General features: G+C 41.3%; 1 protein-coding gene across 1 annotated transcript in view; it reads left to right on the top strand.

Moving 5' to 3' along the window:
- The first annotated feature begins 2,322 nt into the window (after positions 1 to 2,322).
- Positions 2,323 to 27,143, top strand: part of pde5ab (phosphodiesterase 5A, cGMP-specific, b) — a 76,519-nt gene continuing 51,698 nt past the window's right edge. Inside the window, 8 exon segments of the mRNA XM_029454783.1 lie at positions 2,323 to 2,533; positions 5,168 to 5,303; positions 5,305 to 5,694; positions 6,998 to 7,171; positions 20,951 to 21,040; positions 24,353 to 24,424; positions 25,127 to 25,216; positions 25,316 to 25,453. Of these exon segments, the coding sequence (XP_029310643.1) occupies positions 2,436 to 2,533; positions 5,168 to 5,303; positions 5,305 to 5,694; positions 6,998 to 7,171; positions 20,951 to 21,040; positions 24,353 to 24,424; positions 25,127 to 25,216; positions 25,316 to 25,453 (1,188 nt within the window). The 5' untranslated portion in view covers positions 2,323 to 2,435.

Genomic DNA, 27,143 nt, shown 5'->3' with positions numbered 1-27,143 from the left:
CAATGAAACACATTGTGAAGAGACAATGCAAAGGTAAAACTACAGGTATACAGACAATAACAAGAGCAAAGAAGATGTGTCTGCTTGTGTGTGTCCCTCCTTCCCTGTCTCTGATTGGCGCCCTGTGCTGTGGGGGTGGCGGGAGACTAGTAGGGGGTTGGGATGCTGCTGGTGGGTTCCCCCCTCGGGACAACCAGCCACCATCTGCTGGTAAGGTAACACCACAGGTGGGGGCCAAGTGTCCAGCTGGGGGGACACTGGAGATCAGACACAGAGGCTGAAAGCCATTACACTTCATCAATAAAAGTCTGCACTCTTCCAGATGTGATTCACAGGATAATTGACATTTTTTAAAGTTCATTATATTTTTATTTTGAATTAGCAGAGTTTAATTACAGTGTAAATAAGGTTTAAAAGAGATTTTTAAAAAAAAGGAATGCTTTCAATTTACTCGATTTATTTCCCTTTAAATTTCAACCCATGTCAGCTGTTGAAGGTTGATATAGCTGATTGTTTGTGCTGGTATTTAAGTAAAAAAAGTATTCAGTGTTTGTCCAAATAGTCACTTTGTTTTCTCACAGTTAATATTTGCTTTGTTCGTTTGATTGTGAGAAAATGGAGCCATCCGCATCTTTCTGGGGAATTCATTACGGCAGATGGTGCTACAAGGTCTAATTGTTCGCCGCTATAAATCAGCATTGTGTAAACCAAGTGAACCAAATTCATTCAACCAAATGAATGAAAATCATATGTGCAGCTTATTCCCTGGAGATGATAAATGTGCATCATGGTGTAAAAAGCCAAGGTAAATTCAGTATGCACAAACTCTAAACATACCAAGCCTAAGGATTATCATACCTTAGTGTTGGTATGTGTGTGCCCTTTATATTCCTATTAAAAAAATGTTTTTCTACAAAATATAACTTTCTTTAATATTTGCATAGAGACTTCAGTGAATGTCACTCTGTTACGACTTTAATTCCTTTCCTGTACTACCACACCAGGGTTCCAGAAATGTTCTACTTTGTTTCATTAGAAATGTTCATTATTCCCTAGAACATTCTCAGAAGGTTTGTGCACAACCATGTTATGTTTTAGCGCCTTTAGAGATTGCTTTTAGCTTTATTATTATTATTATTATTATTATTATTATTATTATTATTATTATTATTATTATTATTATTATTATTATTATTATGTAAACATTGCCAGGAAACTAATATTTCCTTTAGATACCTTCACAGAAGATTATTTGGTTTATTTTATTATTTTATTACAAGAACAGAAGAACTGCTCTTGGAACTACTGTATTGTTTATCTTTGACCACAAAATATCTTTTCTTGGGGAATGGAATGTCACTTTAAAACCATATGTGTTCCACATCCTCCGAACCTTCTCAGAATATTTTCCCAGAGATTGTTAATGGTTATTTTATGGATATTTTTTTTAAAGGGGTGGAAAAAGAGGGACAAGACAGACAGATGACGATATATCAAACAACATCTAACCCTCTTGAATGCCATTTCTAACATGACAATGATAGAAACAATCGGATGGAGCCTTTGACATGAATTTATATGTACAATCACACTGAATGTACTCACAAGATATTTTCTGTATTTTCTGCACCAATTTTACACGTAAAAATCATCTTACACATGAGCAGTACAACTCAGCGGTATTTACCAGGACAAGTCTAACAAAGAATAAATACACCATATTGTGCTGCATTATGGGAAATATATGATCCAGTGTTTTTTGTTAGTTTGACACGGACTATAAGCAAAGATATCGCACCCTCTCTGTTTTTTCCTTTTTAAATCTGTCTCTTTAGAGTCCACCAAATGTATGAAAGTGCAATCATAAATCCCTGGAGTGCACCCTTTAATGTCCGCAGTTCAAAATTTTAAAATGAAATAAGTTTGTATTAGGCTATAATCATCATTGTTTTTCTCCTTTATATGCTTGGCTATGCTACGCAAATGTGATATATATCATTACAATAAAGTTAATTGAATTAGAAAAAAAAGGTTAATCAGTAAATGTAATAACTCTTTTCCCATACGGACGCAGACTTTAGTTTTCAACAGTAGCCTTATGTCTATAATGTATACTATTTCAATATATAGCCTATATAGGTGAGTATCGTATATTTGTTGCTGCGCGCGGTCTCTCTCTCTCTCTCTCTCTCTCTCTCTCTCTCTCTCTCTCTCTCTCTCTCGCTCTCTCTCTCCAATACTCCAGTAGTCGCTTCACCAACTCGGAAGCGCACAGTCACCGCTTTATGATCCGCGCGCACATACTGACCGGCCCCCGAGCAGCTCTCTCATTGAGCCGCTCTCTCTCTTTCTAAGTATTATTCGGTCTCCCGTGTATATATGTAGACGGTAACCGGAGCTCACAGTGGCACAGACTCTGTTGTCGCCTTTGCGCCATGGAGGACTGCTGTTCCCAGGAAAGCGAGAGGATGGAAGCGTGGCTGGACGACCACTTAGTGTTCACCCACTCCTATTTTATCAGGAAGGCGTCAAGGTAAAAGGCGACGGACTAGAGGAGTTCTGCCACTCAGTGTGGACATTAAACCTGTTTTTTTGTTTTTGTTTCTGTGCAGCCTGGTGAATGTGAGTGTTGTTTCTAGTGGGAATCTCTGCAAACACAACCCCTCAAGTTGGCTTTTGTGTGCAGCCCCACAGCCAATCAGAAACAGTTTAATGTCCTCTGTTAGTTGATTGTTAGTTAATTGTTTTTTTTTAAATCAGGAATCACTTAACCTCTCCATTAAAGACAGGAAGGCCATATAACCCTGCCCTGATCATATGTAACTGTAAATATCCTCTCCAGCAGAAGTGATTGTGGGTCTTGCTGGTGCATTCTAACTTGCAAGACCCAGCTCAGTTAGTCTACCTCCAGAGCTGCTTTAATGTACTCTGAGTTTCTCTCACAGCTCTTTTTTTTCAATTTCATGATCCACTACAACAGCTCTGAGATTTGCACAGCGCTCTTAAATCATTAACTTTTACTGCTGCCAATGATTATGTTTAATTCTCAGCGTGTAGGATAGGATAGGTCGTTGGTGATAATTATACAAGCCTTACTGTTAAATAACTTTTTTTTTCTGTTGTAGCCTCCCTATTTTAGACCTCAGAGAGCATTTATTTTCTTGCGCAAACACAGATTCCAAATAAGTCTTTCTCAGGCAGTAGCAGCTTTGTTAGGCATTTGTTTTGCAGCAGTCATATCTCGGCATTTCATCTGCCTGGCAGCACTTTATCAGGACACTTTAGGTCTGTGTTTGTTTTAGTGACAAACTCCTTCAGACCCATTTATCCACTTAAACTGCACTTATTTTTCTTTTCATCCAGTAACTGCGACATAAATGATCTCAATCCAATCTTCATCTCAAATAATCTTTCTTCTTCTTCTTTCTTTCTTTGATTCAGCCACACATTAGGATCGCCTCAGGGGGGGTTAGGGTTAGGGTTAGGGTCTCCCTAATCACATCCAATTTACTGTTCACACACACAAACATACACAATGTCTGGCACACACATGCTCACAATAGCTTTGTTCCAGCACATTATAAACCTCAGTGTACATAGGCTAAATGAAAACAGTTTATCAACATGATGTCGACTGTGCCTGTGTTCAATTTTATTATCAATGCTCACTTTATTTATCTACAAATATGTGTTATCATTAGTGCCCACATTCTCTGTATTCTTGCTGTTTTTGTTTATTGTTGTTTATTTATTTAAACATTGTTGTAATTTGCTGGCCAATTTCATATGCGCAAAGTTTCATTTTAGCTGAGTTGGTCATTTCCAAAAATATTTTAGCCGTAACCATTATAAAGAAGTTCTCCTAACCTTAAGTTAATTGTTTTATCTCCCTAACCATTGGCACATATTTGGCCTAAAGCTAAACTTAAACTTAGCATGTTCAATATATGTATGGCATTCAGAGCATTAATATAGCAACAAACAACTATTTGCTATGTAAAGATATAGTGGAGTAATGGTTTCATGAGCAGATAATGAAGTCACACTCCTGTGAGTGTTGTAATCCGAGTTTCTCTGTTCTTTGTGCTTGTAAATCCCTGTATGTGACTAGCTAATCCCCACTGGTTTGTACCGCGCTCATTTGGTGGTAAACACTGTTAAAGCCATCTTGACTCATGGCGTTGTTGCGGAAGAGTAACACTCACACTCCGGCTAATATGTCAGCACTGTTGCCATTATTTGTGTTTCCATCAACCTTTTTTATGTGCACTTTCAATTCTCCCATAAAGAGTCGAGATGCTGAAAATAAAAACAATCTTGAAATATTGCTAAACAATTTTCTCACTTCGCTGGGGTGAAAAAGTTGATATATTGATACAAGCAAAATGCGACAAAGTGCAATAGAAACAGATTTAGCGAATAATTTATGACGTATATGAAGCATGTGACTGACGTCCACTGAAACTTGTGGTCCGCTGAAGAGATGTAAAATAGAGTCAGATTAACAGTCTCCTCTTTTAATAACGTCATCTTGTTGCTCCCAATTCTTCTGCAGTGTTTTTCAACCTCGATAAACAACTCCCAATAATCGCGTAATGGTAGTGGATGGCTCAAGCATTCATTAGTGTTTTCTTTTTCCGATTTTCCCAAAATTCTGTTAAAATTTGCAATACAATTCATAACCCAGTTTTTCAGCTTTCAGTGCAGAGCCCTGTGCTGAACTTCACTTCACTCTTATGAAGGCGTTTTTGCCTCTATTATACTCATGTCTCTATCCACCGTCTTATCCAAATTTGGCATTTTTTGGCCAAATTTTGGTCTTTGCCCTACTATGCAAACTGTTTTTATGGTTGATGTCTGTTTTGTTTTGTACAGGAAAAGATCATGAGAATTTATGTTCTTCTGGGAAGATCTGTATATGTTGGTGTAAATAGTCATTATGTAAGGGGTGTCTAGTCTTAAATAATATGGTGAATTAGTCATATCACATGTTTCAGGTGGTATTTTTATTCTTGACACTTTACCTGTATACCTGCTGTAACAGCTGTATAGCTGTTACATCAGGTATACAGGTAAAGTGTCAAGAATAAATAACAAATAACAGTTATAGCACCTTCTGTTACAATATGGCAAAATGTCTAATACAATTTTATCTGTATTTCGACAGGGAGATGGTGAATGCCTGGTTTGCTGAGCGCGTCCACTCCATCCAGCCATCTGCCTCCAAAGAAAGTCCTCCACAGCAGTGGGCCCACCAGTCCTCCACAGAACCAAGCCCCCTCTCTGTCTCCACCATACTTCTAACCCACCCTGAGCCTCCTGGATAACCGCTGCCCATCCCCAGTCCCTAGCCCGGCCCCCGGCACCCCGACTCGCAAAATCTCAGCATCCGAGTTCGACCGCCCACTCAGACCCATCGTGGTAAAAGACTCTGAGGGCTCTCTGACGTTTCTGATCGACGCTGACCGCGAAACTGTCCCTCTCCGTGGCTCAGTGATGGGTGAAGGTGATGTCGGTGGGGGAGGTAATGGAGGTGGATGCAGCGGGTCAGGTAGTGGCGGGGGTGACCGCTGCGCCAGGCTGCTGGAGCTGGTGAAGGAAGTGTCGAGTTATCTGGATGTGACAGCACTCTGCCACAAGATCTTTCTCCACATCAATGAGCTAATCGCTGCTGATCGCTACTCACTGTTCTTGGTAGGAACAGAAAGGGCTATGGTCAAACTATAATTCTAACTGCTTTAGCTGGAGCACAGTGATCCACAAGAGCAAGAGGAAGTGCGACATAAGCCTCTAGAGCAGGGGTGTCAAACTCATTTTAGTTCAGGGGCCACATACAGCACAATATGATCTCAAGTGGGCCGGACCAGTAACATCACAGCATAATAACCTATAAATAACGACAACTCCAAATTCTTCCCTTCGTTTTAGTGCAAAAAAGTACAAGTACACTCTGAAAGTGTTCAAATTTGATCTTTTTACATAACATTATGAAAGAAAAAAAGGTGCAATTTCAACAATATTATGCCTCATTTATAATTTACACATGTGCATTACAACTTACAGATCACAGTATATCTACAAAGGCACAAAACATTTTGTCACAGGTATCTGGAACAATATTTTACTTTATAATCAAAACAACTAATTTTTACACTTTGCAAAGTCATCCCGCTCTAGAGTATAATATTTAAGTACAAATGTAATAACTGGTACATAATATAATACTTAATACTAGTATTAATAATACAGTAATATGAAATAATTTAATAAACCGCCAATTTGATAAACCAGGCTAATATTTGATTACCTGCTTCCCAATGTAATGTTAGTCTCAAATGGGGCTTAAGCCGGACTTATTCACTTCACTCAGCATCATAATTGAATTGAATCAATGGCTGAAGGCTAAAAAACCCTGTAACTCTGAGGAGAACTGCGAAGTGATTTTTGTGGGTTCATCACTATTATTGTATTATACTATAATACTATAGTATTTTATATTTTACAACATACTGTATATCTTCTCTGAAATGTTGCTTTAGGGTTAAACAAAACAATAAGTTAAAAGAAAGTAAAAAGCTCCATCAAGCTTGGGAAATCTGCTGAGTCGGGTAATAATATTCTGTGGATTTTTACTGTGTACCCTCTTTTACATTAATAGATACATTACATTCATTTGATCCATTGTTTATATAAAAATATTACTGCAAATAATAGTGCAGCTCTACTTTACTTTGTATTACTTTTACATTGTCTTATTCTACAATGTACAATGGAAAAACAAATCCCCTCGTTATTCTTTCATTTGATATATTGCTGTGAATATTGCTATTCTGGAATATTATCTTGTTCTCTTACTTGAGATTAGATTCTTTTTTTGCTTTCTTTGCTGTGCTTGTAATGTAAGCCAACAAAAAGGGGCACAATCCTCTTTTTCAATTTTCTTGTTTTAAATCAGTCATCTGACCACATCCTGCTATGTGTGTGTGTTTGGTCCCAGGTGTGCGAAGACAGCTCCAACAGGAAGTTCTTGGTCAGCCGCCTGTTTGACGTAGCCGAGGGATCCACACTGGAGGAGTCCTCCAGTAGCTGCATTCGGCTGGAGTGGGACAAGGGCATTGTAGGACATGTAGCCGCCACGGGACAGCCACTCAATATCAAGAACGCTTACGAGGTGAGAATTTCACACGGTTTTGTCTCCTTTTTTAAAATAACTTTACAAGGGTCAGCGTGGATGCTAGGGAAGCTGGTAATGAGCTGGTTTGCTGTCTATGCTTTTTGTGCGAGTGTCAAACACTGCTTGTGTTTGCTTTTGATTTTTCAACACAACATCATTCTCTGTCAAATGTTGTATTTGTACTATGTTGTTTATCCTGTACACACGACATCTATTGCACGTCTGTCCGTCCTGGGAGAGGGATCCCTCCTCAGTTGCTCTCCCTGAGGTTTCTTCCATTTTTCCCCCTTTAATTTTGGGGTTTCTTTTAGGAAGTTTTTCCTTGTGCTATGCGAGGGTCTAAGGACAGAGGGTGTCGTAACCTGTACAGTCTGTAAAGCACACTGAGACAAATGTATAATTTGTGATATTGGGCTATACAAATAAATTTGATTGATTGAAATTTGATTGATTTGGGGTACTTTGGATTCTGCTTACAGAGCACAGAGTTGAGAGGGGAGAAGGGCAAGTAAATCCTCTGGAGGATTCATCTTCACTACACACACACACACACACGCACACACACACACACACACACACACACACACACACACAGACACACACACACACACACACACGTGCCCAATTTAAACAGTATAGGCGTGAGTGTATTAATCAGGCTAGTAGCTGCTAAGATGGGGACGCAATTTAGGACCTGCAGAGCGATAAAAGTAAACCTGACATAAACTTTCGGGCTTAGCCTGGCCCTGCGTAGGGGAACAAGCTCTACGTTGCTGCTTTTTTGTATCTCTTGTATCTATTACAGTTTTTGTTGAGCTTCATATTGGCTTACATTAAAAACATTTTTTTGGGCTACAATCAAAACGTTCAGGGTTAAGCCCTGACAAAATGACCTGGTAACACTGCTAGTAACACTGCCAGAGGAGCTGCTGACTGAGTTTACTCTGAGCAGCAAGTCTCTAAATGGGTCTGAAAAAGTCTTGCGAGAAAGTTGCAGAGTTGGCAACACTATGTGTGTGTGTATGTTTGTGTGTGTATGAGGTGGCCGCATGTGAATGAGGGAGCAGTGATAGCTACGTTTGCCACACAAGATTCAATGATTGTATGAGCTCATCATTTGGCAATAAAAAAAAGACCCGTGGCTATAGCCCAATAGCCAGACCACTGTTCTGCCTGCTTCATGCCCTACCCTCTGCTAGTTTTGTTTAAATCTATTTTGTATGAAACAATCGATATTGCACTACACGGCAGTTCTGTGAGTAGGCCATCCTCCCTGGCCTGCTTATGTGTGATCAGGTTTCAGCACAATATCACATTCCCACTTCAATCAATGATCAAATCACCTTGCCTTTGGAATCTTTGAATGATATGGTTTATACTCCTCTTCCGCAGGGACCTATGTGCCAGAACTATTACTTGGTGAACAACAGAAGGGCAGATGAATTGTGGTTTGTCAAGAAATAGTTCCAGTATATATTGTAAATTCCCCATAAACCACAAATTGGCATTTTTGTTTATGCATGTTTTAAGGTTGCTATGCCAGAATTCTTAAAACTTTAAACAATAAAAATAATAAAAGACATGTCACATTGTCAAAAGAGGATGTCAAAGACGTCTATGAATTGTGATGCAGAGATATCTACTGAAATTAGCATTCTAATTGACTATCCCGGGCCGTCCTGTATTGTAATACCACTTGTTCCTCTGGAGGCTATAGTGAGGGACTGTAGCCCCATTCTGTACAGAGAAAGAAGAAGTGGAGCTGCACCGACTGGCTTGTCAATAATATAGCCATACTGTTAATACATACTGTTTCGCCTGGGCGTAGAGCAGTTGGCTGTCCCGGGGGACGGATGTAGCTTCAGATAACAATTAGAAATTAGCTCGAGTTCAGCCACAGCCCCGATGGTCTAATCCCGGGGAACTGCAAACTTTATATTGCTGCTGTTACACAGATTGGACCCAGCTCTCCCCTAGCACGCTGTGACTGCCGTTTTTTGTATCCCTATTCCGTGCTGCCACAGCCGCTAATTGAAGCTCCGTCCACTGGCACGCTCCCCTCCTGGCAAAACAGTCCTATGTTGATGCGGAGGACGAAACAAAAACAAGGGTTGTTCCTTCGTCTCATCCACCCAAGCCAATACACAAACTATGAAAACATAAAGTTACACGGACTGCACTGCCCCCAGTTAGTACCCCAGTAAACACCCATATGGCTAAGCCCCACAAGAAGATTATAAGAGAGCAGTGTTATTTTGACCGGCTCTCAGAGAGCAGCTTGGTTTGAATTTTGCGTATTGTTGCCCTGTCCACAATGGGCCTGATTTACTGACAGACAGACAGGCATTACACAGGAACAAAAACACCACAGTAAATTTATGAACACTTAGAATACAATAAATATGCCAAACTACTACAACTAAAATATAAACATAGGATAACATACTATAGTAGGCTTTTTTAATAACTGATGATTTTGATGATTGAGGAATTTAGATTGTATGAACACAGTAGTAGAGGACAAAAACTGCCCCCTATTTCTTTGGAGCAGGTGGCTCATATGTACACATTGCACCTTTAAACAAACTGGAGCTTAAGAGGTGTCGATAGGTGTATTTTTAACGAATCGATGTATTGAATAATTAGTGTAAAAACAATGCTTGAGCAAGACAGTGAGCCCGAATGCCACTGGTGTGTGTAAACGAATGAAATGCTGAAGTGCTTTAAATCTAAGTGCCATATTTATGCAGTCAATACCATAAAAACATATTGAATAGGTGAGTTGACCTGAAACCTATTTTCCCTTTCCCCCTCCCCCCTTCCCACAAACCTAGATCGAATTTCAGCATTTGAGCTCTGCAGATTCCCTCACTGATCTTTAACCCCTCCAGTTGCTCCCAATTTTTATTTGTGTAAATTTTAATTTTTACTTATTTTTTAAACCGTGTTCCCTGAATAAATAATAAAAGACTGATAGTGAAAAACGTGTATTTGTAAGGATAGGATTTAAGGGACAGGAATGTATGTATTGCATATGTGTGTGTTTTTGGCTGCACATTTAGTTTGATCTTCCTCTGGAAGAGTTATGGGTGTCTTCAAAAAAAAGCAGATATGTGCGTAATGTTTGTGTGTCGGTGGAAGAGAGAGAGGGAGGTAGAGAAAAGTATGGGGCTGTGAGTGAATGCATGCGTTTTGTGTGTGATCATATGTGTCTGATTTCAATGTGTGTATGCTTGCCTGAGTGACCTCATCTAAACTGTTAAATATGTCTTTCTCTACAATGAATTTCAATGTGAATGCAGAGAATTCTGCCAAAGACTTACAATCTTTAGCCTTATATATTCATAGGTAAAAAAATTGTAATGTCTATAATATTTCAAACTAAATGTATTTGGACAGTGGGAATTTACAGTTCCACTTTCCCAATGTAAATCAACTCAGTGAAATTTAAAGAGTTTTGTGTTCTGTTTTTGAACTTGATTGTGCAGAAGTGAATCAGTAAGCTGTACTGTACAGGCTTGATGCCAAGAAGTATCAAGAACTAAAATAGATAGTACAATTTGGAGATTCTTTTCACATTGAAATACTAGGAGAATAAGTAATCCATTTGAACAAGAAGCGTTTCTTGTTTGAAACAACATAGCAAGTAACTTTCTTACATTACACAATACATTTCGTATAATTCGTACAATTCCTCTTATATCATTTAGTATATTGTAACAAAAGCTCCCATACATTGTTATAAGTAGGACACATATTACTTCACCTTTAACCTACCTTCACATCAACTATAAAAACAACTATTTATAGATTTTGCCTCACTGTCATGAAGATATCTTACAAAACTGATTATGAAACACAAAACAGCATCATGAGCATCTCACATAATTTGTTTTGTGTGCGTGTGAGAGAGATAGAAAAATAGAGGGGAGATTTCCTGCTGTGTACGAATCCTCATTTGGTAGCTCTGTCATCTGGTTGCCTGCCAACCACAAGACGATGACGATGATGATGATGATGTGGGAGTGAGAGGAGACAGGGCGAGAAAATGACAAATAAAGAACATGAGTGGTTGATGGGACGGTCCACTTGAATCCAATCAGCTTGTTGTGTGTGTGTGTGTGTGTGTGTGTGTGTGTGTGTGTGCGTCCATCCTCTGAGTGAGTGCCATTATGGGTTCAAATGTTGTTTTGAGAGTGTGTTTCTTTGTGCATGAATGTGTGCAATTGATGTAAGCACATACATTAATACAAATACAAGTATAAATATGAATATGAATAAAATAAAAGGTCTGTTTGCAAATTTTTGCAATTGCTCACTTGTGTAAGTACATACGCGCATACTGTTATGTGCATATGTTACATCTGTGTATATGATGCAGGCTTTATTTGTGCAAGTGTGTGTGTGTGTGTGTGTGTGTGTGTGTGTGTGTGTGTGTGTGTTATACTGTAGAACCTGATACTGCTTCCAGGAAGTTCATCTGCATCATCTGAGGGACTCCCGAGCTCTCTGATTGGATCTTTAACTTCCCATTAGTCTGCTCAGGATTACATTGATTTCAGCAGCGCAATGAGAAACATACCCCCCCTCTGCCTGTTTACATTATTTCAGCGCTCTGTGGGCTAAACATATGGTAACAGCCTGGGTCAAACCAATTTACAGAGAGGCTGGGGGTGGGGATGTCCTTATCAATGCTTGCACTGTGCTGTATCCAAAATGCAGTCTTTGTTGAAAAACATAATTTACAGAGTTTTGTTTATTTAGGTTGATCCTGCCACATAGGTAATGGATTTTTAGAAAAATAAGTGTGTAAACTTTGTGGGCAGATAGTTTTCTTGCTCTGGAGTAAGGTTTGCTGTAGCAAAAGGCTGTTATGGCTTGTATCCAAGTGAGACATGTTGAAAGAGGCAAGGGTTTGGTCATTACGTGTAGGTTGGAGTTTTGATGGGGCATTTTAGCTAAAAGCTCTATAGAAGAGAATAACGCCCATTATCTGTCAATTTAAAGTGACTGTATACTGTAAATCAACTTATAGAAGATGATTTTCAAAACATTATCAAGTTTCAAATAGTAAAAAATTGTTGAACATTTTAAAATGTTTGTTTACTTGGCGTGTTGCAAGCAGTTTCCCCATTGCTTCTTTTAAAAGGCCGGATTCGTCCCCATCACTTTCTAAAAGCATAATTTGCTAAAAATGTTCTGGAAAAGAACTTGCACCAAAAATAATAACAAAAAAGAGAACCCTTTGAGAAAGTTTTGCAATGCAATGCAATGTAAATATGGAAAAAGCAAATGCGTTGTCTAAAAAAATTAATGTAGGGCCTAAGCTAAATAAAAATCATCTACTTTAACATTTGAGCTCTCATGTCCCCATCACTTTCCAACACAAAGTGACACCCTTGATAGTGAACCATCTTTTGTATCATCGTGTGTCTGTGTGTCTACATTTCCAGGTGAGTGCATGAATGAATAATAAACAACATATGCATATAATGTGCTACACTGATTGTTTAGGGATGCATAAAAATCAGTCAGTTGTAAAAAGTCTGAAATTGTGAATATTGTTTTGTAACAAAAACATAAATTCTGGTTCATAATTAATTTGGTAGGACATGGGCAATGAGCATCTAGGGAACATTACAAATTGATAATTTGCTAAACCTTGCCAGCAATTGTCCAATCGTAGCTTGGCAACCATAACTAGGCCTGGCAAGCTTTGGATTTCTTTGCAAGTCCATGGGGCTGTCACTGGCTGGAAATGAGTCTACATCTGTCGAAAATTAAGGACCCATTGTTTCAAACACTTTCGAGGGTTATTATTAGAAACTGCATATGTACTGTTCGAGAAGGGAGCGATTGACAGCGAGGATTGGATTTAGTGAACAGTCAGTGGTTACACCTTTTGTCCCATATATGCAATCATTCAATACATACCTTTTTGATACTGAGAGCTACTTCAAGGGTACTGAATAATACGAAGGGCTACTTGTTTGATACAAACTTCCTGAATATAGTTGCACGGTTCACCTTGAATGATAATATTATCATTAATAATAATATTAATATATGTGAAGAGACTGTCTGATCATGTTAATGTTAATTATTCCAATAATACAATAATTATTAACAATGATTTACCATTGTAGGAAACACAGATATATTTAAACATTATTTATTTATGTTCTCAATCTATTTCAACATTTGAAAGTCAGAGTCATCACATCTCTGATATTTTTGTAAATATCTTTATTGACAGTTTTGTATGAATGAGCACATTTGTAGCATTTTGTTCAAAATCACACCAGTTATATTTTAGTACAAAGTATTACTTCTGTAACATTTTATAGGAAATCATTAACTGTCACATCTTCAAATCATATCCTGTTTGTACAAACCACTAACTTTGTAACATCAGAGAGTGGAGATCACATCGGAACCTTTCTTCTAGTCTTAGAACAGTGTTTTCAATAACATCATTGCACCTTTCAAGACCTCTCCGTCCGAAAAGGCTTTCTTGTACTTTATATAAAATAATGTGCAGCTCTAAATGAAGCCTCCGTTGCTTTCTATGACTTGTTCACCGGCCTCGTGAAAAGAGATGCTGCTGCCCAAAGCTGCCTGTAACTCTCGGTTTGTTCTGCCCGCAGTGCTGCAGGTGGTAGTTAGTTAGTTAATATGGTAGCTTCTGTGACACATACCGCAGTGTCGCTTTGCCGTCGCCCCGCAAATGAGACATACACACTTTTCTTTCACTGTTGTAAAAAATTATTCTTCCTCCCAATCATTGTAAAAATAGTTAGTTTTCTTTCGCTTTTCTGCCATATTTAGCGTAGAAAACGCACCTAGCGCCCCATTCGTAGCTGCTCCCGCTAGCTTGTCTCAGCGAAAAGGGAAACGGAGATTTAGCTTGCGCAGGGTCAGAGTTAAAAAAAACAACAAAAAAAATATTTTTTAAATTTTATATTCAATATTATCATTTTAAAATAAAGAATAATTCAAGTGTTATAGATACAAAGAAAAACAGCAAAACAATTAAATACAAACTTTAGACGGAGCTCCATGGTGACTTGTGCTATTTTTAGAACATGCCCTGTGGGTGACTCACCGCATTGGCTACCCCTGCTCTAGGGTTTAGTAAACTCAGTGTGAAGTGTAAGAGCAAACAGAATCAACAACAAAAGCAGATCAAAAAACAGAAAGGCTTCCTCTCAAAATTATTACATATACTTATAAGGAAGAGAAAATTAGGACAAGCCTGTCTCTCTCAGCAGTTCACGTATATCAAGGCCACTGCAGCATACAGAGCAATTGAGAACACTGTAATATTCAATCACAAATGTATTATACTACACAATTCCTGTTTTGTGTAGATTTTTTTTCTGAAATGTGTTGATTGAATTTAGACGACAATGGTTTGGACAGAGAGAAGCCAAGTGTTTAAAAAGTGTTGAGAGTTGCCAACAGGAGAATAGTCCTCTAAACAAAACATATCTCTATCGACTGGTCCTTAACATGCCTTCGAAGCCACTTCTCTCTCTCTTTTGAACTCAACATTTTTACACCAAAGAAGGTTTTTTGCCTCCTTGTGATTAATACCAAGCAATAAAAAAACTACGTATGTGAGGCTTTTGTTTTGGAGAGGAGTGGAATTTTGCTTGCATAATGTTGACACAGCTGCTTGTGTGCAGCTACTACAGAATATAGTTTAAAAAAAAAAGAAAATTATTAAACTGTGCAAGGATTCATGAGGATTTGAATACAGATGAGGTCTGTAATGAATCTGGCGATGGCAAAAACCTTTTTCTCTCTCAAATCAAGTCAAATCAAATCAAATTTATTTGTATAGCCCAATATCACAAATTATACATTTGTCTCAGTGTGCTTTACAGAGTGTACAGGTTAGGACACCCTCTGTCCTTAGACCCTCGCATCACACAAGGAAAAACTTCCTAAAAGAAACCCCATAATTAAAGGGGGAAAAATGGAAGAAACCTCAGGGAGAGCAACTGAGGATGGATCCCTCTCCCAGGACGGACAGACGTGCAATAGATGTCGTGTGTACAGGATAAACAACATAGTACAAATACAAGATTTGACAGAAATTATGTTGTGTTGAAAAAGAGAAAGTTTAGATGAATCCAGGAAAATGTCAAAAAGGCTTTTCGGTGTTCAGCAGGACCAGGGCAGTAGGCGTAGCCACGATTCCTGATCATGACGTAAACTTTATCAGTGGCAACCTGCCACATTAGACACAGAAACTCCAGGGATGATGCCCTATAACATACATTTACATAAATGCATACAGATAGAGAGGGAGAGGAGGGGAGAGGAGGGGAGAGGGAGGGGAGGAGAGAGGAAGAGAAGGAGGAGAGCAGGGAGGTGTCCCCCGGCAGTCTAAGCCTATAGCAACATAACTAGGGGCTGATCCAAGGCTAACCTGAGCCAGCCCTAACTATAAGCTTTATCAAATAGGAAAGTCTTTAGTCTGCTTTTAAATGTGGAGAGGGTGTCTGCCTCCCGAACACAAACTGGAAGTTGGTTCCACTGGAGAGGAGCTTGATAGCTGAAGGCTCTGACTCCCATTGTACTCTTAGAGACTCTAGGAACTACAAGTAACCCTGCACTCTGGGAGCGCAATGCTCTAGTTGGTTTATAAGGTACTATGAGATCTTTAAGATATGCTGGAGCCTGACCATTAATTGCTTTGTAAGTCAGGAGAAGGATTTTGAATTCTATTCTGTATTTTACTGGAAGCCAGTGCAGAGCAGCTAATACAGGAGTAATATGATCCTGTTTCCTTGTTCTTGGTTTATAAGGTACTATGAGATCTTAAAGATATGCTGGAGCCTGACCATTAATTGCTTTGTAAGTCAGGAGAAGGATTTTGAATTATATTCTGTATTTTACCAGGAGCCAGTGCAGAGCAGCTAATACAGGAGTAATATGATCCTGTTTCCTTGTTCTTGTCAATACACGTGCCGCTGCATTTTGGATCAACTTAAGCGACTGTTTGGGACAACCTGATAACAATGAGTTGCAGTAATCCAGCCTTGAAGTAACAAATGCATGGACTAGTTTTTCTGCATCATTTTGAGACAGGATGTGTCTTATTCTTGCAATGTTACGTAGATGAAAGATGGCAGTCCTTGAGATTTGTTTTATGTGGGAGTTAAAAGACAGATCCTGATAAAAGATAACGCCAAGATTCCTTACAGTGGTGCTGGAGGCCAAATTAATGCCATCCAGAGCTTCTATGCCATTAGAAAATGCGTTTCGGAGGCGTTTAGGGCCAAGTATAATAACTTCAGTTTTGTCTGTGTTTAACATCAAAAAGTTGCTAGACATCCAAGTTTTTATGTCCTTAAGGCATGCTTGAAGTTTAGCCAATTGATGGTTTCGTCTGGTTTAATTGATAGATATAATTGGGTATCGTCCGCATAACAATGAAAGTTTATAGAGTGGTTCCTTATAATATTGCCCAAAGGAAGCATATATAAGGTGAATAGAATCGGTCCAAGTACAGAACACTGCGGGACTCCAAGACTGACTTTGGCTGTCATGGAGGATTTATCGTTAACAAGTACAAATTGAGATCATTCAGATAAATAAGACTTAAACCAGCTTAGTGCGGTTCCTTTCATGCCAACACAATGTTCCAGTCTCTGTAGTAGAATGTCATGATCAACAGTGTCAAAAGCACCACTGAGACAAGAACAAGACAAGACAAGAACAGAGACAAGTCCTTTGTCTGATGCCAATAGAAGGTCATTGGTAACTTTCACCAGTCTGTGCTATGATAAACTCTAAATCCAGATTGAAAAACCTCAAATAAACTATTATTATGTAAAAATCACATAACTGTTTTGCAACTGCTTTCTCAAGGATCTTAGCAAGAAAGGGTAGGTTAGATATCGGCCTATTGTTGGCTAAAACCTCTGGATCAAGACTAGGCTTTTTAAGAAGTGGTTTTATTTCAACTACTTTAAAGGATTGTGGTACGCAGCCAGATAATAGAGACAGGTTGATCATATTTAATAACGAGGTGTTAATTAACGGTAAAACATCTTTAAACAGTTTAGTTGGAATCGGGTCTAAAAGACAGACGATGAGATTGTTGAAGTTAGTTGGTTAAGGTTGATTGGAGAAAAACAGTCTAGATATATTTCAGGAGTTACTAATGTTTTTGAAATTCCGGAGGTTGAAGATAAGTCATTACCAATTGAGGGCAGGAGGAGATTAATTTTGTCTCTAATAATTATAATTTTATCGTTAAAGAAGCTCATGAAGTCGTCACTATTGAGAGATATAGGAATAGAAGGCTCTGTTCCCCCTTATTTGCTGTCGCTCTGCCTATCACTTAGGAGGAGGAAATGTGTTTAAAACAAGTAATGCTACGTTGGGTAGTTGGCCTTTATCCCTAATCCAAAAAGGAGAAGGATAGACCTAACCCACTCACATTCAAACTCTGATTGCAGAGTTGCTATCAAGAACAGCTTCCACAGTGGGAAAACACTACACAGTGGATGTGCAAGTCATAAGCAGGGAGTTTTTAGCGTAACCTGTAACCCTAAAAAATTTCATATTCTAACTCCTGGCCTTTGAAGTAAAACTACTTTACTACTGTAGGTCGTAAGCTCGTCAGCCAGATATGCTAAATTGTCAATGGATTGCTTTATATATAACACTTTTCTAGTCTTTGTGACCACTCAAAGCACTTTTACAACACATCCACACTCACACTTTCTACCACACAAGGTGCCACCTGCTCATCAGGAGTAATAAACACTCACACACTGTTGCCATGGCATCGGGAGCAATTTAGGATTCAGCATCTTACCCAAGATCACTTTGACATGATGACCGCAGGGATCGAACCACCAACACTCTAATTGGTAGACAACCACTCTACCTCCTGAGCCCCAGCCACCAATGATTGCCGCTTATGTTATATCGAATCAAAACACTGTTTATCTATTTCCGGCACTTGTGCTCTTGTGTTTTTAGTAATAGAAAGGCTCAATAAAGATGTCACCTTCCAAACTCAAATGCAAGTATCTCTCTTACTATACACTGCTTCTGTGGAAAAATCAAAAGATTGACAAGTAAATGGGCAGCAGATCAGATCAGATCAGATTCAACTTTATTGTTATTTTAAGTACTGGGACAACAAAATGCAGTTAGCATCTAACCAGAAGTGCAAAGACGCAGTAGAGTGCAGTGTAATGTAAACGTTTAACACAGGTATATAAACAGAGAACACTATAAATAGTATCAATAAATGTGAACCCACTATAATAAATCATATGAATAAATATATGCAAAGAGTCAAATCACTGGGTATCCATGTGTGAGTGTGTGTGTGTGGGGGGCAGTTATCACTGTGGTGCAAAATTCAACCAGGTGACAGCTGAGGGGAAAAAGCTTTTACTGTACCTCCTGGTCCTGACACGGAGACTCCTGTTGCATCTCCCAGAGGGCAGGAGAGCAAACAGACTGTGGCTGGGGTGGGAGATGTCCCTGACAATGCTGTGCGCCCTCCGCATACATCGCTTGTGCTGGACAGCTTTGATGGAAGGGAGAGGAGTACCGGTGATGCGCTGGGTAGTTTACACCACCCTCTGCAGTGATTTACGATCCACAACTGAACAGTTGCCATACCAGACTGTGATGCAGCTGGTAAGGATGCTTTCGATGGTGCAGCGGTAGAAGTTCACCAGAATCTGAGTAGACAGATGGGCTTTCCTCAGTCTCCTCAGGAAGAAGAGACGCTGGTGAGCCTTCTTAATCAGGGTTGAGGTGTTGAGGTCCCAGATGAGGTCAGAGATGTAGACACCCAGAAACTTGAAGGTGGTGACACGCTCAACCTCAGTCCCGTTTATGCTGATGGGGGAGTGTGTGTCGCCTTTGGTTTTTCTGAAGTCCACAATAATCTCCCTGGTCTTCTTGATGTCGAGGTCTAGGTTATTGTGGGTGCACCACGCCACCAGGTGCTGGACCTCCTCCCTGTAAGCCATCTCATCGTTCTTACTGATGCGACCAACCACCGTTGTGTCGTCTGCAAACTTGATGATGGAATTAGATCCATGTACAAGAGTGCTGTCATGGGTGAAGAGGGAGTAGAGAAGAGCACACAGCTCTATGGGACACCGGTGTTCAGGGTGAGGGTTGAGGTGGTGAGGTTGTCTAACCTGACAAAGTGGGGTCTGTCTGTTAGGAAGTCCCGTATCCAGTTGCAGAGGGAGGGGTTGATGCTAAGATCACCGAGTTTGGTAATCAGTTTGGAGGGGATGATGGTGTTGAATGCAGAGCTGAAGTTGATGAACAGCATTCTCACATGGGTGTTGTTGTTATGTCCCCCAGGTGGGAGAGGGCAGAATGAAGCACTGTTCAGATGGCATCCTCCGTACTTCTGTTCTGGCTATAGGCGAATTGCAGTGGATCCAGTGTGGGTGGTAGGCAGGATTTGAGATGAGCCACAACAAGCCTCTCGAGGCTCATGATTATGGGGGTGAGCACAACAGGGCGAAAGTCGTTTAGGCTCGTTGCAGAGGAATGCTTTGGCAAAGGCACAATGGAGGTGGTTTTGAAGCATGTGGAGACAGCTTCTTGGGCCAGTGACAGGTTGAAGATGTCAGTCAGGACCTCAGTTAGCTGCCCAGCGCAGGCCTTGAGCACAGGGATGCCATTAGGGCCTTGTGTAGCATTGGTCCTGCTCAGTACAGCATGCATATCGGTGGGTGAGAGTGTAAGGGGCTGGTGGTCTGCAGGGTGCACAGCCCTGATGGTCGGCTGCTGATTGTCCTTGTCAAAGCGAGCATAAAAATTATTTAGCCTCAAGCCAGCAACACCTCCATCAGAGAGGGAGGTGTTGCTGGCTGGGGGGAGAGGTGTTGGTGAGTTTGTAGTCTGTGATGGCCTGGATGCCCTGCCACATACGTCGGGGGTCGAAGTTGATGTTATATTGCTCCTCAATCCTTAGTTTGTGACTGTGCTTGGCCCTTTTGATTCCACTTTTCAGGTTAGCCCTGGCTGAACTGTAGGCCCGCACATCCCCTGCTCTGAAGGCGGTGTCACGTGCCTTCTGCAGTAGACGGACCTCTTTGTTCATCCATGGCTTCTGGTTGGAGAATGTTGTGATCCGTTTGAGGGTGGTAACATTGTTGATGTTGATCAGAACGGAGGAGGCCTAGGAGTCAATGTCTATGTGGAAGAGTGGCAAACATACTCCAGTCTGTGTGCTGGAACCTGTGCTGTAGTACAGAGTCTGCCCCCTCTGGCCATACTTACTTTAATTGATCTAACTGAGGGTTTCACTCATTTGATGAGTGGTGTGTACTTAGGTAATAGGAATAAGGAGATGCGATCAGACTGTCCCAGGTGAGGTAGGGGGATTGTTTTGTATGCTTCAGCCATGTTGGTGTAAACATGGTCTAGGATCTTGTCCCCTGTAGTGGGGCAGAAGACATGTTGGTGGAATTTAGGCAGCACAGTCTTTAACATGGAATGGTTAAAATCACCCACAACAATAAAGGCTATGTCCGGGTGTATCGTCTGTTGTTCACAACAGTGGAGGTGTACTCTCTGGGCAGATGGTTAATTATAGTTATTTAATGTTTCTGAAAGTACAACAATATTAGTAGTGAAAGGCATTGGCTAGATCCGGTATGATTATAGAAATCAGATATCAGTCCCAAAATGTAGTTCAGATCCTATTAGAGACAGTTTTTATTGTTTTAAAAGGTAGGATTGAATTTTGTATATGCTTTGTCTACCCAGGATCCCAGGTTCAATGCTGAGGTGGACCTGATCACAGGTTACAAAACCCAGAGTATCCTTTGCCTTCCCATCAAGAACCACAGAGACGAGGTAAGACGATGCACAATGGAGCCGTATATACTGCATACAGTACAGCTTGCGTTTAACTACTAACAGGAGGTCTGATGTTATAGAAGTTAGAACTATTAAACATAAGCATAGTGGTTTATCTTAAGGGGGACATGGGGATTTTCATTTGCCAAGCCCAATTTGATATAAACAGGCAAAGAAGGCTAATGTGTATAAAGCAGGCTTATGACATGTTTTTGACAAAACAAGTAACTCAATATTCATTTACTAGCTTTTCCAGATCTTTTAATCTCATGGTCATCTTCAGCAGATGGAGTTGGGTTGGTTATGGTGGAGATGGCTCAATTATTATTATGCATGTACAATATGTTGATATGGTATATTGTATACATGTGGTGACAACTGCACCATCTCCATGATAACTGAGATACACTCCATCCACTGAGGAAGACCATAGGATGAACGAAGTTCCAAAGAAAATGCTAGTAAGTAGACCTTTATGGATCATCTTCTCCTGGGTAAGTGCAAGACACGCTGTGGGCCTGAACAGCTTTACATGTTATTTCTGCTGTATATGGTGTTTAAAATAATAAAATAATCGTCTAAGTGCCCTTAAGCCTTGTAGCTGACATTCTCATTTCAGCGGGGTACATAATTAGCTGTTTGAACCTGAGTCTTTACAGTTAGTCTCTCTGGCCAAATTGAGACTATAAATCAATCCATCCATCTATCCATCTATCCATCGTCTACCGCTTATCCGAGATCGGGTCGCGGGGGCAGCAGCTCCAGTAAGGAACCCCAATCTTCCCTTCTCCGGGCCACATCCTCCAGCTCCAAACCCTCCTTTCTAGTACCTTGGAGTAGACTTTACCAGGGATGCCGAGAAGTGTGATACCCCTGCAGTTGGCACACACTCTCTGGTCCCCCTTTTTAAATAGGGGAACCACCACCCCGGTCTGCCAACTCCTAGGCACTGTTCCAGACTTCCACGCAATGTTGACGAGGCGTGTCAACCCAGACAGCCCCTCAACACCCAAAGCCTTCAGCATTTCTGGACGGATCTCATCAACCCCTGCGGCTTTGCCACTGTGGAGTTGTTTGACTACCTCAGTGACTTCCATCAGGGAAATTGACGATGATCCCCCATCAGTTTCCAGCTCTGCCTCTACCACAGAGGGCGTGTTAGTCGGATTCAGGAGTTCCTCAAAGTGCTCCTTCCACCGGCCGATAACCTTCTTAGTCAAAGTCAGTAGGTTCCCACCCTTGCTGTACACAGCTTGGATGGTTCCTCGCTTCCCCCTCCTGAGGTGCCAGATGGTTTTCCAGAAGCACCTTGGTGCCGACCGAAAGTCCTTCTCCATAGCTTCTCCAAACTTCTCCCACACCTGCTGCTTTGCCTCTGACACGGCAGAGGCTGCCGCCCTTCTAGTCCTTCGGTACCCTGCAACTGTTTCCGGAGTCCTCCCGGATAACATATTCCGGAAGGACTCCTTCTTCAGTCGGACGGCTTCCCTGACCACGAGGGTTACCGCCCCTTGAGGCACCTAAGATCTTGAGACCACAGCTCATCTCCGCAGCTTCAGCAATAGAGGTTTTGAACATCGCCCACTCAGGTTCAATGCCCCCAACCTCCACAGGGATGTCTGAAAATCTCCGCCGGAGGTGTGAGTTGAAGATCACCAGGACAGGGGCTTCCTCAGACGTTCCCAGTTCACCCGCACTACCCGTTTGGGTTTACCAGGTCTGTCCAAAGTCTTCCCCCACCCCTTGATCCAACTCACCACCAGATGGTGATCAGTCGACAGCTCCGCCCCTCTCTTCACCCGAGTGTCCAAAACATGCGGCCTCAGATCAGATGATACGATTACAAAATTGATCATTGACCTTTGGTCTAGGGTGCTCTGGTGTTCGAACATGGTGTTTGTTATGGCCATTCCATGACTAGCACAGAAGTCCAACAACAAACGACTGTTCGGGTTTAGATCAGGGAGGCCCTTCCTCCCAATCACGCCTCTCCAGGTGTCTCCATCGTTTCCCATTTGTGCGTTGAAGTCTCCCAGCAAGACTATGGAGTCCCCTACTGGAGCCCCCTGCAGGGCTCCATTCAGGGTCTCCAAGAAGGCCGAATACTCAGAACTGCGGTTTGGGGCATAGGCACAAACAACAGTCAGAGTTTCCCCCCCCCCCATAACCCGAAGGCGTAGGGAGGCGACCCTCTCGTCCACCGGGGTAAACTCCAACGTAGCGGCGCTCAGCCGGGGGCTAGTGAGTATCCCCACCCTGGCCCGACGCCTCACACCTTGGGCAACTCCGAAGAAGAATAGAGTCCAACCCCTATCCAGGAGTACGGTTCCAGAGCCAAGACTGTGCGTAGATGTAAACCCCACCAGATCCAACTGGTAGCGCTCCACCTCCCACACTAGTTCCGGCTCCTTCCCCCACAGAGAGGTGACGTTCCACGTCCCCAGAGCCAGCCTCTGCTGCCCGGGTCTGGTCCGTCGAGGTCCCTGACCATCACTGCCACCCGTGTGAGGTGTCAGCGCACCTGGCCCCAGCGTTTTTTCCCATGAGTGGTGGGCCCCACAGGATGGATGGATGGGAGGCACCACGTAGCTTCTTCGGGCTGTGCCCGACCGGGCTCTGTGGCAAACCCGGCCACCAGGCGCTCGCTGTCGGGCCCTCCCTCTGGGCCTGGCTCCAGACGGCGGCCCCGGGCTTCCTCTGGGCAGGGTCTCTCCTTTCCTTTCCCTTTTTTTCATGAAGTCGTTTTGAACCATTCTTAGTCTGGCTTCTCGCCTGAGACCAATTTGCCTTGGAAGACCCTACCAGGAGCACTAGGCTCCAGACAATACAGCTCTCAGGTTGATAGGGACACACAAACCTCTTCACCACGATAAGGTGATGGTTCCCAGAGAGGACTATAAATCAATTTATCCAATTAATTGCATCCTTTTCCAATAAGCAGCTTTAGCAATGCTTTCTGGTAGTCTTCATGTTGTTGATTAGAATCCTTAACAATCTTGTGCATCATTTAAAAGAAAGAAAAGTCTTATTTTGTGTGTGTGTGTGTGTGTTTGTGTGTGTGTGTATGTGTGTGTGTGTGTGTTTGTGTGTGTGAACAAATCAAGACATAGAGCTCCGTTTATCAGCTGTACAACTTCATTTTTCCAATATGAAGCACAAAGAAGCTGGCAGAGCTTGACTAAAAACAAGTCAACACAAGTTATGATCCCAGTCCTTTTCCCCCCACTAGATCTGAGATCTATACAGCAACCAGTTCCCATTTTTATCAACTTTCTTTCTTTTCCGTTTTCTCCACCCTATCCATCACAGGTAGTTGGAGTGGCTCAGGCCATCAATAAAAAATGTGGGGAGGACAGTGCCTTCACTGAACAGGATGAAAAGGTTAGTGAAGATCACTGCTTCTACTACAAGATGTCAATACTCAACAAAGCTGAATACAAAACAAAGGTATACAACTAAACTGGCAGCAGGCTAAGATAATAAGAAACAGGACAAATCAGGATGGCAGGGGGGAACACCAGGCTCAACGCAGGGATAAACACAGAAAGACCAACCACACCAGGAAACATAGACGACAAACCAAAAAGGAACAATGGGACACACAGATAGGCAGAGACAACCAATCACAATAACAGTACACAGCTGGAGGAGGCAAAGACACAAGGCCAGCAGGGTGATTAGACACATAAGGATCAAATCAGGGTGGGGCAAACAAATCACAAAAGGCAGGAAAACACAGGCAGGAAGACAAGACATGACACAAGGAGAGTGTTCTTTACAAAGTAAAAGTTGGGTGAACTGTTAACAGAAGCATAACCTTAAACCTTTTGACATTTTGACCTTACCCAGGTCAAAATGCATGTCTCCCAGATAGCCTACACCGAATATACCTGTCCTTTAGCTCATTCCATCTTTCTCCACCTATGTGGGTCCTTCCTCATATCATCTGTCATTTTCCTTTCTCCTTCTTCTCCGTCCTCATTGATTTTGCTTTTTTCCGCTGTCTAGTCTTGTTTCCCGCAATTCATTCCTTACTGTTCTTTGTGCATGGTCTTCAGATGCTGTTCTGTTCCTCTTCAACAGGACTTCTCAGCCTATTTGGCCTTTTCAGGCATCGTCCTGCACAATGCTCAGCTCTACGAGACATCGCAGCTGGAAAACAGACGCAATCAAGTGGGTTACAATGTGTGTCTCTGAAGATGTGTGTGTCTACATATAGACACAACTTTAAATGATGTATTCTTTTGTGTGTGAATGTGTGTGTTTGAGCAGGTGCTGTTGGACCTGGCAAGTCAGATCTTTGAGGAGCAGCAGTGTCTGGAGGTTTTACTGAGGAAGATTGCAGGAACCATCCTGTCCTTTATGCAGGCCCAGGCTTGTACAGTCTTCATCGCTGACGATGACTCCATGGTCAGCACATACACACACACACACACACACACACACACACACACACACACACACACACACACACACGTACGCACGGACATACGCACGCACACACGCACGCACGCAAGACATTTTTATACTTGTGTGTCTAGTCCACCAAATCCCTCTTCAAAGCATAAAAACTATACTTTCATGATTTATTGGATGCAGTAAAACAGCAGCACATGACAGGATTATTTTTAACTAGATAATTATTTTATTATTGCATAATGCAATTGCATAATAATATGTTGCCTATTGTTGAATATTTATTTTTTATTTATTTTCAACAATAAGTGAGTGTTTAAGCAACACGTTGACAGGAAGGAAGGAAAGGAGGAAAGGAGGAAGGAAGGAAAGACGAAAGAAAGAATGGAAGGTAAGGAGGAAGAAAGGGAGGAAGGAAGGAAGGTAAGAAGGAAGGAAAGAAGGTAAGAAGAATGGAAGGAAAAGAGGACTCAGGAACGGAAGAAGGAAGGCAATGAGGAAAAAAAGTAAGTAAGGAAAGAAGGAAGGGAGGTAAAAAGTAAGTAAGGAAGGCAGGAAGGTTAAAATAAAGGAAGGAAGAAAGGAAAGGGGAAAGACTGGAAGGAAAGAAAAAAATTATTAATGAAGGAAAGAAGGAAGGAGGAAGGAAAGGATGACGGAATGGAAGAAAGATGGAAGGAAAAGAGGAAGGAAGGTGACAGGAAGAAAGGAAGGAAGAAAAGAAGGAAGGAGGACAGGAGGAAGGAAAGAAAGGAGGAAGGGAAGAAGGTGAAAAGGGAAGAAAAAGATTTTGCGTCAGTGAATTGGTCTATACATTCACAGAATGAGTTATGATAATACAATATATAATTATTACACAAGGCCTTTTTATGGCCGAGGTGAAATAGCTGCTTTTAATGCTGGCACACTAAACATTTATTGTGTTTCTTTGTAGATATTACAATATATTTGGCCAATGATCATAATGCTGTTGGACTGCAATGCAGTGTATATAGTTTGGCAGGGACATATTTTGAGTTCTGGTATTGTGCCATTTTTTTGTGCTGTTTTTATTGACTGTCAAAATGCTTTTCGAAGTCTCTTTAACACTGGAAACAGAAGTAGAGCTTCACTAAACCAAGCCATCGTTAGCTAGTCTACTTACTAAATGTTCAAATTATAAAATAAAAAAGTCTTTATCGATAACATTCTGAATTAGTCTCATACTTTTTTCTGGAGCTGGTGATGGAATTAGCTAATAAGCGATGGTCTCTTCCTTCTCATCTCTGGTGAGAGTTGCACATGCACAGTAGCAATCGGACAGCTGGGGCGGATCAGGCCCTGACAGGGGGAACAAATTAAAAAAGTCGAATTTTCCATGGCTTCATCTCTTATAATCAGAAATGCATTTACGAACACAAACTGAGAGTGCAAATTAATGAGCAGAGAATTTTTCAAGATGCGATTGTGGATTCACATTTAGAGCCATCTGGAGGCGGACAGAGGCACACAACATTCCTGTCAACTTCACTGTGTGCGCATATTGTATAATTACTGATGCCACAATTTATGGGACTGTCATGACTCAAGACAGTGAATGTAGCACACTGTCATCTACGTTACTTTATTTAAAAATAACCCTTTCCTAAAAAAGGGTTTTCACAATGTAGAAATTCTACATTGCAATTCTGCAAAACCTTTTTAA

The sequence above is a fragment of the Cottoperca gobio genome, chromosome 18 (assembly GCF_900634415.1).
Source record: "Cottoperca gobio chromosome 18, fCotGob3.1, whole genome shotgun sequence".
In the NCBI taxonomy this organism is placed as follows: domain Eukaryota; kingdom Metazoa; phylum Chordata; class Actinopteri; order Perciformes; family Bovichtidae; genus Cottoperca; species Cottoperca gobio.
Note: the sequence above shows the minus strand (reverse complement) of the source record. Positions and strands in the feature narration are given on the sequence as shown.